Below are 13,665 nucleotides of genomic sequence, written 5' to 3' on the forward strand. Positions count from 1 at the left end.
AATAATAAATAAATAAATAAATAAATTCAATCTACAAACTCTGTAGGGCTATATATTTTTAGGGCTGCCCACTTGTGATTGGACAACAATGTAGAGGATTCATCTTGGGAAAGGTAATAGACCCTATTTCAGTAATACTTAATTGCAAAAAAGAAAGTGGCACAATTGCCATGCCAGATATATATATATATATATATATATATATATATATATATATATATATCATTCTTTTGCTCTAATGTTTGAGTATCTTGTGCCAGTCGGTGGTAATTGGAAAACTCCTGTTCATCACATTGCATTTTACATAATGAGAAACAAAACAGAGTCAGCATGGATTTTGGAGATTTGTGTGATGGTTATCTTTCTGACGTCATGACAAATCTAAGAACATAAAGGAAGGAGGTATATTTTAATTTTTACCTCAGTGTTTCAAAGGTTTTGGACTATGCATACATGGACCCATTGCTTGGCCCTGTGGTGAGGTACAACAGACCAGGAAGAAAATTGTGGCAGAGCTGAGCTGCCCATCTCATGACCATTAAGGAGAAAGAGGAGTAAGGGTAAATAGAAAGATAGATAGATAGATAGATAGATAGATAGATAGATAGATAGATAGATACATAGATAGATAGGTAGATAGATAGATAGATAGATAGATAGATAGATAGATAGATAGATAGATAGATAGATAGATAGGTAGATAGGTAGGTAGGTAGGTAGATAGATAGATAGATAGATAGATAGATAGATAGATAGATAGATAGAGCTTTTAACTGCATTCCTCTAGTGACCTAAGACATTTTTGCATCTAAGAAAAGATCGCACCTTTGCAAAATGGAAGGAAACATGACTTATTACTAGGAGAAAAATTAATCACTAGAAACCAACCTGTTTCTGAGACTTGAGCTATGACGTTAAACGTGTGACTGCAGCATGTACCTCAATTAATTTGTAGAAATGATGAGACATGCGAAGATTCAAATCAAGCTTCCAGAGTAGAAACTGCAGTGATGAGAACTATTTCACTGTATGTAACAGCAGATTGGATGCTCCAGGAGGAAAGGTTAATACATTTGAAAATAATATTCAAAAGGAGCACACAAAAAATGAGAACAAGATATGAGCTGAGGAAATGGATATGGTCAAATATTCAATTGAATATTGCAACACAGAATTTTAATATTTAAATTTCTTCAAAGGCTAACTAACTGTTTATAACAAAATTTCCAAAATTCTACCTTCTCAGCCTATCCTTTTTTTTTTTTTTTTAGCTTGGTTTATTTTTAAAACTGTTCAGTCTTCTCCATTGACAACATCCACCCTCAGGCGTTTCTGGATCTTTCCTTAGAATTAGGACTATATTTTCCAGGTCCAACCCCTTCCAAGGGCAGCTGAAATATACTAATTAGTGTATATTTACCTGCAACACTGAAACAACAGATTTTTTTCTGTTGTGGTTTTCTTTGGGTTTGTCTGTTTGTTTTTGAAAAGTGGTGGTCCTTTCAAACTGTTCTGCTTACCATAGGCAAAAATTGATATTTAGGTAGATAAACAGGTACTGGCAAACTCTGAAATTTTCTGACCTATCCCAGGTGCCTGATTTTGAGAGTTCCCACCTCTCTTCAGTCAGTAGAGGTACAATCCAGTGACTGCACGGCTGGTCATTAGGGGGCACTGCTGATCCACTGTGTGAGCTGTGGGCAGTGGTAAACAAGATGGTTATGAGTTTTGCTCTGTAGCCTACAGAAAGGTGTTAGCTGTGGAACCAGAAAGAGTTTTGGCTCAGGAAGCACCTGGCTGGGAGATGTGGTCAATCATCTATGCACACACACACTGTGGGTCAGCATAGGGAGCGTGATTTGAAGATTTGAACTGTAGCTTTGGCAATCCAAAGGCCTCTGAAGTGAGGAGAAGAGAAGGAAGCAAGGCTCAGAGAAAAGCACGGCTTCCCCATACCCAGCCCTATTTATTCTCATCAGCCATCTTCCCTTCTACTGAGCAGGCGGAGACTAAAAAGGAAAGGCTTGAGACTAGGTGCACTAGTACAGAGAGCCTATGGGAGTAGCCACATAACAGGTCACTGACCTCAGAACCTGACATCACAGGCAATGAGATAAAAGAAGGCAAGAGAAAGGAAGGGCTGACTAGTGCTCTCTCCCCAAAGAGATCAGTATCCTGAGAAGGATGTCAAACACTGCCCTCTCTAACTCTGCCTGGATTACCAGTCTGCTGTCTTGGGTTGCTGTCTTTCTCCTGGGTACAAGTAAGTACTTAGTGCTGGCAGGGGTGATCCTGAGCTCCACTGTTGCTGCTGCTGCTTCTGCATGGATCTACTCTTTCTCTAGACCCTTACTCGGTGTCCTTCTTCCCCAGGTTCAGCACATTCTGGGGTTGTCCAGTCTCCAAGACACATAATTAAAGAAAAGGGAGGAAGGTCCATTCTGAAATGCATTCCCATCTCTGAACATAACAATGTGGCCTGGTACCAACAGACTCATGGGCAGGAACTAAAGTTCCTCATCCGGCATTATGAAAAATCTGAGAGAGAGAAAGGAAACCTGCCCAGCAGATTCTCAGTCCAGCAGTTCGATGACTATCACTCTGAGATGAACATGAGTGCCTTGGAGCTGGAGGACTCTGCTATGTACTTCTGTGCCAGCTCTCTCCACAGCCTTACAGAGCTACTGGCTTTCTGTAACTTAATCTTTCTCTTCCAGCTTGTGATATATCAAAGAGGGGTTGGCTGGTGCCACAAAACCATACCCAAGGCCCAGAAATGCTTCTAGCTTGTTACTAACCATCTGACTGCCTAGCTGAGCTCACACAGACTGTTTCTACACACTGGGCTAGGCCCATGCCCTCCAGCCTTTCTCAGATCTCTGCTAATACCTTCCACCCCCTAGACAATGGTAAAAAACTGCTCTGTTATGGGTTATGGCCATAGGCAAGATGTTTTAAGACAAATTTAGATATTATCATATCCGTTTCCCTTCCATTAGGATTTACTTACATCACTTCAGTGAGAATCAGTAGCTTATGAAATTTTCCTACATGTTTTTGTTTAAGAACATAAACACTATATGGGGGGAGAATGGGAGGGGGAACACCCATATTGAAGGGGAGAGGGAGGGGTTAGGGGGATGTTGGCCTTGAAACCAGGAAAGGTAATAACAATTGAAATGTAAATAAGATATACCCAAATTTAATAAAGATGGAGAAAAAAAGAATAAAAACAGAAAAAAAAAGAACATAAACACTAGGATTGAAAGGCAGATCTCTGTGCTGTCTAAGTCAAAGTGCTGAAGTTTTTGGGTGTTTCTTGGTGTTCGGTTTGTATAAACAATGAAGCAGCTCACTATTTTCTTGTATTCTAAGATCAGCTGGGCTCAGTGTATGTGTGTGTGTGGGGGTGTGATAGATTTTACATGTATAATATTAAGATAATGTTTGTTTTTTTCATAGATTCAAGATGAGATTTACATTTTCAACAAAAAAATTTGCTACTAAACAGTCAATTGAAAAGGAATAAAAAAGAGATATTTACACAAATTCCATTATCTCCAATGAAATAAGAGTATTTTTCAGAATATTAACATTATTTGTAGATCATTTCCTTATTTTGAAATGATCCTACGGGCTTTAAAATTTAATGTTCACTACTCTAAACATCTAAGTCTTAAATAGAAAGTGCCTTTTCCATAGACTTACTCTGCCACGGGTAATAGCCTCCTATTTGGTGGTTCTTGGTCTCTGGGAACTAGCCAAGCTTTGAGCATAGAAGGCAATATTCTTTCTGGGAAGGACAGATCCTGTTTCCACCTTCTTAATATGAACTCTGTTCTGAACATCCTACTTTGTCTTTGCTTCTGCTTTTGAGTCCTTCCTCACCAGGGCAGGGTTATAGAAAGTTTCCATCAAAATCCCACCAGGATGTGTGGCCACAGAAAGGAGGCTTCATACTGAGATATTACATGCTTAGGGAGTAACTCAGATAGTAACTGAGTAGGAAGGAACCGTTACTGCCGTTCAGTAGAGGTTAAGAGTTTCAAGTTAGCAAAGTTAAGACTTAGGGGACATGAGAACTTCTGAATGATTTTGGTACACCTCTGTGAGACCCTATAGGCACCAGACCTGTACGTTACCTGAAAGACAGCTCACTCACACTGAGGAAGGGGTTTCCTCTTGACAAAGAATACAGTGGGAAAGTCTGAGGTCTAACAGCCACAGTGTGACCTGAAACAAAGTCAAAATTTCTATCACTGAGGATAGACTGAGGGTTGAACTTACAACGTACAGCTTGTGTTCTTGAATAGGTTGGAGAGATCTTAAAACAATTGTTCAAATTTTAATGACCTCAGCCTTCGTGCCTCATTAGCTTTCTGTTTGTCAAGCAGTCCTTGTAGCCACAGATAACACCTAAAGTTTTCCTCAGGTAAATGGCAATGTGAAGAGTTAGTTGAAACCTCATAGAAAGCATAGAGCATGTTGTGAGGGTGGACGTGAGATCACAGAAGTAGCAAAAAATGAGAACAATGCAATATAAGGAATTGTATCCTATTAGGAATAAGCCTAATATGTTGACTAAAATCAGAGAAAGAGTACATGCATGTGTAAACACAAAACAAGCCATACATTATTTCATTTCTGAACTGATGCTTTGTGTATATACACTACAAATATTGTTGTATAGTCCAGCTATGAGATTATAATCGATAGTAGATTTGTTAGTGTAAAGAGTTATGTAGTGTGCTAACTGTGCAGCTCCAGAATTTGTTATAGACAGTGGCATCACTAAGTCACTGAAATCCCCAGTTCTAGGTTCCCAAATGGGGCTGGAACATAAGAAAGCCTGCCTTGGTCCTGAGATGGGCTCCAGGTTCCTCTTAGTGGTTTTTGAGTTTCCTGAGTGCAAGTGAGTATTGGTCAGGCCACAGGTATGCTTCTCTCCCCAGAATTCCCAGGTCTTTTTGCTAAGATGACATCATCAGGTTTTGTCTTTCTCTATTACAGAACACATGGAAGCTGCAGTCACACAAAGCCCAAGAAACAAGGTGACAGTAAAAGGAGGAAAGGTGACACTGAGTTGTAAGCAGAATAATAATCACAACAACATGTACTGGTATCGGCAGGACATGGGGCATGGTCTGAGGCTGATCCATTACTCATATGGTGCTAACAGTACTGAGAAAGGAGATGTCCCCAATGGGTACAAGGTCTCCAGACCAAACAAAGAAAATTTCTTCCTCACGCTGGAGTCTGCTTCCCCCTCTCAGACATTGTGTACTTCTGTGCCAGCAGTGATGCACAGTAGTGCATTGCCTCCTCCTCTCTGCACAGAAAGGAAATTGGGGGAACAAAGTGCTTGTGGGCCCTAGGAAGTCCCTGCCTCTAAAAGAGTCACTGAGGTCTGACAAACTAGGAACCTCACAACATAGGTCTCATACTGACTGGAGGCCACTCTGACACCAATTCTCTGGATTTTTTCAGAGAGTAAAATCATTCTTTATTTGGAGTTCATGATGACCCGTTTAATGATCTCATAGCCACCATATCTGTACCTGTGGCCTCCAATGATCACTTCCACCCCTTTCCACCAACTGAGTCAATTATGTGAGTCTTTTCTGGCTATATTACACCTATAGGTCATTAGCTTCTGTTTTTTTTTAATAGAACAAATAGCCATAAGGTCCTATGTCACCAGTCGTTTTTATCACCAACCTTTACCCTTCCCTGGTTCTTTCCACTTAAGTTTATCTGCAGTCAGTACTTAGTCATACATGTTGTTCTGTTTTTGACTTGGAGATATCTTTCCTAGGACAATTCTTGTGTAGTAAATACATACCTCTCCCTCTTACTTCTGGAACTCCTTTTCCCTTTAAAATATACTTCAGAGAGAATTATTTTTCTTTATCCTTTTTAAGATGTTAGTTTAGCTACATTGTTTCCTCCCCTACTTCTCCTTCCATTTACCTGCTTCCCCCACTTTAAAATCCATGGTCTCTTATTCTTTAGTTATTCTTTTGATTTTTTGTGTTTGTGGTGTGGTGAATATATGAACGCACCCTACTGTGTCTGTTTAGTGTTGTTTGTTAGTATATTTTTTTTGCCTGATCACTTGAAAGCCTTTTAAGGGACTCATTCTATGAAGGACTAATTTCTTAAGTCTCAGAAAAAAAATGCTGGCATTCTTACCATTCCCTTTTCACAAGTTACTGAATTTTCAAATTTAAGTATCATATCCTCTTATTAAAATCTATCAGTAACTTGACTTGATGGGTAGTAATTGGGTAGACCGACAGTAGTAGGAAGATGCTTATTCTGCACCGAATTCTACACTGGAATCATGACTGGACTAAGAAAATAAAACAAAAAGGTTTGTTTTGCCTCAGTGTTTCAAAATTTTGGTCTATTATTATTTGGACTGTATGTTGCTGGGCCTATCATGTGACAGAACAGTCTAGCAGGAAGAAAATAGCAGAACTGGGCTGCCTATCTCATGAGAGTTAGGAAGGAAAGAGAGAGCAAAGGAGGGAGGGAGGGAGGGAGAGAGAGGTGTACAGTGGCCTACATCTTCCAACTGGTCTCTTCTTTCTAAAGTTGACTCCATGATTCAATGCCCTTCCTAATATAAACCTATCTATAGATTAGCCATTAGTGATATCAAAGTCTTTCATGATCTAATCTTTCTTGAAGATCTATCTGAACACTCTGTAGAAACTCAACCTTTAATATATGGAATTTTAGGGAATAAATAAATAAATATGCACTATTTTGCATTGTAATATGGCACAATGCCCCTAAATATAATTCTTATCTAAAATAATACTTTTATTAACATTAAAAGTAACTCAGGAAATACAGCAATGCTCCATCTAAATTGTTAAGTCACAGAAGTATAAATAAAAATTATCATAAAACATTAATTTTTAATTGTTACTTAGAAATAAAGCAGCAGCAGATGAAGTGTTGAGATCTGAATTCAAGATTACCAGATAGGAAGAATTTCTAAAGAATTACAATACAGAATGTATGTGGAACTCTGGGTGGTCAGGAACTGTGTTATACCAGAGAAGAAAATTACAGTGACAACAAAAATCCATTTCCAGGATACTTCGTGACAAACGCCATTTCTGTGTTACTGATGCATCTGATTTAAATACATTCTTTTCTTTTAAGTTTCTCCCTGGAGGATTCATCTTCTTTTGTCATTTTGAAGTTAATCTTTCTTTGTCCCCTTTTAGGATTGTAATGAAATACATGATACCAAAAAGTTCATTTTGATGCTTGTGCATGAGGTATATTTGTTTACTCTATGCCTTGTGTCTATGAAATAAGTTTGCAGATTAACAGGCAAAATGACTATGCAAAGTGGTCGTGTGTCTGGGAATATCAAAAAGAAAGAAAAATATTTAAACACTTACACATATGCTGAAATTTGTATTCTCTCTTCACAGGCTGAGTGCAGGTTAATATGGACAAACTGAGGAGGAACAAAATATTTGGTGGAAAGCTGGGTGTGCCCTTAGGAGACTGATGATAGACTGAGAAATCTCTGTGGACAGAGTATGGGTATCCAGTGTCTCCTCCTGTGGCACAACTCAATCCTCTGTGGTTGGTGGGACTCCCATTGAGGGTCACACATGTATCTTTTGGAGTATTGTGTATGTTCTATCATGGGAAGATTCTTATGATCCTATAGAAATAATTTTTCTATACTTGCTTTTGCAGCTTTACTTCAAAAGAAATAAAAACCAAATTAGCATACTGAACTGTCATTTTATAAACTCCATCACTGTTTTATATTTATACCTTTGTGGTGGTTTACATATTATCATTGTGTTGTTCAACCACCATTTTACTTCCTAAAACGTTTTCATTTGCAGCCCATTAAACTGCAACTATGTCTTCATGAGGACTCCAATCTTGCCTATTTTATCAAATCTATATTAAGAATTATAATATTTTCTTTTTGTGTCTTAATTTTCACTTAGCATATGAACTGTGTATAAGAACTTTACTTATTTTAATATTTCATTGTATTAAATAGTACATTTTCTACCTTTTCATAAGTTGAAAGACTTTTATGTTGTGTTCATCTCTAAGTTATATATCTTACATTTTTTAATGTAGGCCCAGCCTTTAATTGATAAGCCATCCTTCAGTCCTCTAAGTTATATATCCATCTTTGCCAAAGCCTAAAAAGAGCAACAATTATCTGCTAGGAATCGGTCTGATTTCTATTTCTCAATGACTTAAGCACATTGGAGAATAAAGCTATAAATGGATTAACAAGAAAGGTATGGAATCTAGAACACCAAAGCATAAAATACACTGTTCAGCATCTAATAAAAATTATACAGCTTTTCAAAGAAGCAGGAAAATAGGACTTACCATTAGGAGAAAAATGAGACACTGGAAATCAACCTCTTTCTAATTAATTGACTGGCAGTGACATTGGACCGTGTAACTGCAGTACACAACAGTTTGTAGAAATGAGGGAGACATGAACAAATCCTGACTCAACTCCTAAAAGTGAAATTGTAGTGATTGTAATAAAAATGCCCTGAATGTAAGTAATAGTATATTGGAGGCCCCAGAAGGAAGAATCAATGAATTTGGAAATGATATCCGTAAGGAAACACTGAGAAAATGAGAAAAAAAGTAAAGGTTAACTGAGTATAACTGGAAGGAGTAAAAAATGCAACCTGAATTCACTAAAACATTTAATATATAAACTTTGAGGCTTGCTTGGTGCCTAAAACAGTAATTCCAAAGTTTTACCCTTCCAGGCTTTCTCTTCCTTAGACTAGTTTATTTTTCAAAGTGCTTAGAAGATGTCTCCATTGACAAAATTCATAGTGCATCATAACATTTCACTTGGACTAAAGATTGGTTTGCCCAGGTTCACTGCTTCCAAAGGCATCTGATAGTGTTAAAACTAATCTGTTTCCCTGCAGCACTCTGATAGGAATTAGAGATTCCTAGATGCGTTTCCTTTAGGTCTCTTTCCCTGGCATAGATAGTTGAGATTTTAGTGGGAAAACTGTGCCTGGCAACAACTCTGTGCTGTGTTCAGGCTCACCGCAGATGCCTGATTTTGAGAGCTTCCAGCCTCAACTATACCTTGTAGGGTATAGCCTGTAAGTCCACACTGGTCACTAGGGGGCACTGAGGAACCGTCTAGTGAGTTTCTGGTATCTCTTTAGATGGTGGATGTAAACAGAGATCAGGTTTGGAGGCACAGTAGGATGTTAGCTGTGGAAGCAGAAGCGGTGCTGGCTCAGGAGGCTCAGAGCAGAGCAGGGGTTGTTAGTCCATGTGCACATTAACTGTGTTTCCGGGCAGGCAGCATGAACTGTAGACTTGAACCGTAGTACTGGTAATCCAAGGTCTATGAAGCCAGATGGAGAGAAGGAAGCCACTGGCTCAGAGAAAAGTGTGAAATTGACTTCCCCATACCCAAACATATTGATTAAACACAGCCAGATCTCCTTCCACTAAGCAGGCTGGACCGAAAGGGGGAATGGCTTAGCTAGTAGAGTATGCCCAAGTATAGAGGAAGCCCATGGGAGTGAACAAGTTCACTGACCTCAGAACCTGACATCACAGGCAATGAGATGAAAAGAGGAGAGAGAAAGGAGGAGCTGACACTTGATCACTCACCAAGGGGACCAGAATTCTGAGAAGAAGCATGTGTAACACTGACCTCCCTGATTCTGCCTGGGGCACCACCCTGCTCTCTTGGGTTACTCTCTTTCTCCTGGGAACAAGTAAGTCCTGAGGGCAGATGGGACTACTCCTGAGCTCTTTAACTGCTGCTGCTGCTATTGCTTCTGCTCCATAGACCTACTCTTTCTTTAGATGCTCACTCTTGTCTCCTTCCTCCCCAGGTTCAGCAAATTCTGAGGTTGCCCAGTCGCCAAGGCACATAATCAAATTAAAAGGAGAAAAATTCATTCTGAAATGTATTCCCACCTCTGGACATAGCAATGTGGTTTGGTACCAACAGACTTTAGGGCAGGAACTATAACTCTTCTCTTAGCATTATTAAAAAAGGAGGGAAAGAAAGGAAACATGCCCAGTTGATTTTCAGTCCAGCAGTTCAATGACTATTACTCTAAGACTAGCCCAAGTGCCCTGGAGCTGGAAGATTCTGCTGTCTACTTCCATGGTAGCTCGCAGTAGCCTACAGTGCTACTGGCTCTCTGTGTCTTCATCTTCCTGTCCCAGATGATGATGTACAAGATAGGGGTTGGGAGATGCCACATAGTCTTATCTAAGGCCCAGAAATGCTCCTAGTTCTATAATAATCCCTCATCATCTAGATAAACCCACACTAGGGGTTTTGCTCCTAGCTCTCCAGATGTTCTCATATCTCTGCCAATACTTTCTAGCCTTCAGCTAGTGGTAGGAATCTTACTCTGTGCTGGGGAATAGGCATAAACTGCATATTTTAAAACAAGGGTATAAATTAGTGCAGCCATTTGCAGATGAAGATTTCTATGTATTGCTTTATAGGTAGGTATCAATAGCTCATGAAAATTTGCAACATTTACTAATTAATAATATTAACACTAGGATCGAAATCTAGAACTCTTTCCCTTCAATATCCAAGTATGACTTTCTATAGTGTCCTTTACTTTTGGTCAAAAATGTAGCTGCTCACTGTCTGTTTACCAGCTGAGTGTTTTGTATGTGAGTGTGTGAGTGTGTGTGTGTGTGTGTGTGTGTGTGTGTGTGTGTGTGTGTGTGTGTGTTTGTTTTGTCTGAATGGGGTAGGGTGGCATGTTCAAGTTCTAGGTGTATAATTTTAAGTTAGATGATGTTTGTCCTGTCACAGTTTGAAGATGCTATATACGTTTTCATCAACAGGAAATTTGCTATGCAATAATTAAAAATCAATTGTACAGGTGTCAAAAATAGGTACGCAAACCACACTCTCTCCAAAAAAATGAAAATGTTGTTCAGAAGACCACCATTACTGGTAGAACATGCTTTAGTTTGAAATGGGCATCAGAGCCATGAAATTTTATGTTCCCTACTCCAAATATCTAAGGGCTTCTTTCTTGGCCTGACTCAACCATGGGCAATGGCTGCCTATGTTGGTGGCTCTTGCTCTCTGGAGACCAGCCAAGTTTTAGGTATGGAGCACAATGTCCTTTCTGGTACAGCCAGCCCCTACTGCCATCTTTTTCATATGGGAAATTGACGACCCCCTTTTCCTCTGCTTCTGCTTGTGAGTCCCATCTCACCAGGGCAGGGTTATAGAAAGTTTCCATCAAGATCCTATCAAGATGTCTAGCCATAGAAAGGAGGCTTCATACTGAGATATTATCTGTGTAGGGAGTAACTGATGCTTCACCTAGGAAGGAACCTTCAGTGTCATTGAGTAGAGATAAGTGTATCTTGTTAGCAAAGTTATGAGAAAGGCGATACAAGAGCTTTGGATGATTTGGTACAATTTCCTGGGACCCTAGAGACACCAGACCTGCATATTACCTATCAAATAGCTCTCTCACATTGCTGAAGGAGTTTCTTCTTGACAGAAAGCATAGTGACAAAACTTATATTGGCTATTCACAACCTCTCCTAAAACAAATAGAGGAGCATGGAGAGCTGATCCTGATGTTAGATCTTGTGTCCGTGAATAGGTTGGAGAGAACTTAAAACCATTGTTTGAATTGTGATGACTTCAACCATGGTGCTTTATAAACTTTCTGTGTCGAGCAGTCTTTGTAGCCACAGACAGCACTGAAGTTTTTCTTCATATATTAAGACAAAGTAAAGTATCAGAGGAGACCTCATAAAACTCAGCATGTTGTGAGGCTGCAGCTAAGAATATAGAAATGGGGGGCTGGGGATTTAGCTCAGTGGTAGAGCGCTTACCTAGGAAGCGCAAGGCCCTGGGTTCAGTCCCCAGCTCCGAAAAAAAGAACCAAAAAAAAAAAAAGAATATAGAAATGGTAAAAATTGAAACAGCGTAAAATGAGCAGTAGAATCATAGTAGAAATAAAATTATATGCTGACTAAAATCAGAAAAAGAGCACATGCATCTAGATATAAAAAACAAAGCACAAATCCTCTCCTATCTGTAATTATTTAAAATTGTTGTATAATACAACTATGACACCATGCTTGAAAATTTCCTTGCTTATATAGAGAAGCAGTAGTGTGTCTTAACTGTGCAGCGTTAGCATTTGTTATAGACAGTGACATTACTAAGTCACTGAAAGCCCCAACTCTAGTTTCTCAAGCAGGGCTGAAACATATGAGGGCCTTCGTTGATCCAGAGATGGGCTCTGGGCTCTTCTTGGTGGTTTTGAGTCTCCTGTGTGCAAGTGAGTGCTGGTCAGGCCACTTCTTTCTCAGAGTTCCCAGGGCTCTTCGCTAAGATGACATCATCAGGTTTTGTCTTTCTCTATTACAGAACACATGGAGGCTGCAGTCACCCAAAGCCCAAGAAACAGGGTGGCAGTAACAGGAGGAGAGGTGACATTGAGCTGTCGCCAGACTAATAACCATGACTACATGTACTGGTATCGACAGAACATGGGGGATGAACTGAGGCTGATCCATTACTCATATGATGTTAACCGCACTGAGAAAGGAGATGTCTCCAGTGGGTACAAGGCCTCAAGACCAAGCCAAGAGGACTTCTCTCTCATTCTGGAGTCAGCTTCTCTCTCTCAGACGGCTGTGTACTTCTGTGCCAGCAGTGATGCACAGCAGTGCATGGCCTCCTCCCCTCTGCACATAAAGCAAATAGGGAAAACTAGTTGCCTGTGTGCCCTAGGAAGTCCCTGCCTCTCTAAGAGTCACTGAGTTCTGACAAACTAGGAACCTCACAGCATGAGTCTCAACCTTACTAAAGTTTATTTTGACAAATTTTTATGGATATTTCTTATATATCCAGAACTTGCTTCTGTGTTCAGAGAGTGAAATGAACCTTTAGTTGGAGGTCATGATCACCCTTTTGATATTCCTCCAGCCGTTATATCCCAGCCTGTGGTTTTCAGTGACCACTTCAATCACTTTACTACCCAACTGAAAAACTTACAAGGTCTCTTTCCTGGATGCTTTTACTCTATCAGTCAGTAGCCCCTTTGTCCTTCAGGACAATAACCTTTAAGTTCCTTCGTCGTTTTTCTTCACCCATCTGAATCATTACCGTTTACCCAGCATTCCATGGTTCTTTCATTTCTAGCTAAAGTTGTCTACATTCAGTTAGTTCCTCATTTGTATGTGCTGTTTTCAATTTTGAATATATTTTTTCCCTGGACATTTCTTCTGTATTGTAGACATGCTTTTCCCTTTTGTTTCTATATCTATTCTTCATATATATATATATATATATATAATTTTTCTTTTACCTTTTTAAACCTAAATTTCATTTCCCTGTTTCTATCAACCCTCTTTTGCTTCCCACCCCTAACATGCTCTTCTCTTCTTTCAAGCTATTTTCAAATTTGTTTATGTGTGTGTATAAATGTACTCTGTGAATAAATATGTAAATGCAACCTGCTAAGTAGGTTTAGTGTTACTTCTATTTATGTTCTTTACGTCTGAGTGCTTAAGATTGGATAACAATATAAAGGACTCATCTACATGAAGACTAATTCTCCTTCTTTCTGCAGTATTTGATTTCCTCTAGAAAAAAAAAGTGCT

General features: G+C 39.3%; 1 gene segment (V, D, J or C); it reads left to right on the forward strand.

Annotated features, from left to right (window-relative positions):
* Positions 1–262: 262 nt before the first annotated feature.
* On the forward strand, positions 263–12,882 carry LOC134486763 (T-cell receptor beta chain V region C5-like). The segment is given in 2 exon segments: positions 263–2,263; positions 12,428–12,882. Coding segments are annotated over 2 exon segments (474 nt in total).
* Positions 12,883–13,665: the final 783 nt, after the last annotated feature.

The sequence above is a fragment of the Rattus norvegicus genome, chromosome 4 (assembly GCF_036323735.1).
Source record: "Rattus norvegicus strain BN/NHsdMcwi chromosome 4, GRCr8, whole genome shotgun sequence".
Lineage (NCBI taxonomy): Eukaryota > Metazoa > Chordata > Mammalia > Rodentia > Muridae > Rattus > Rattus norvegicus.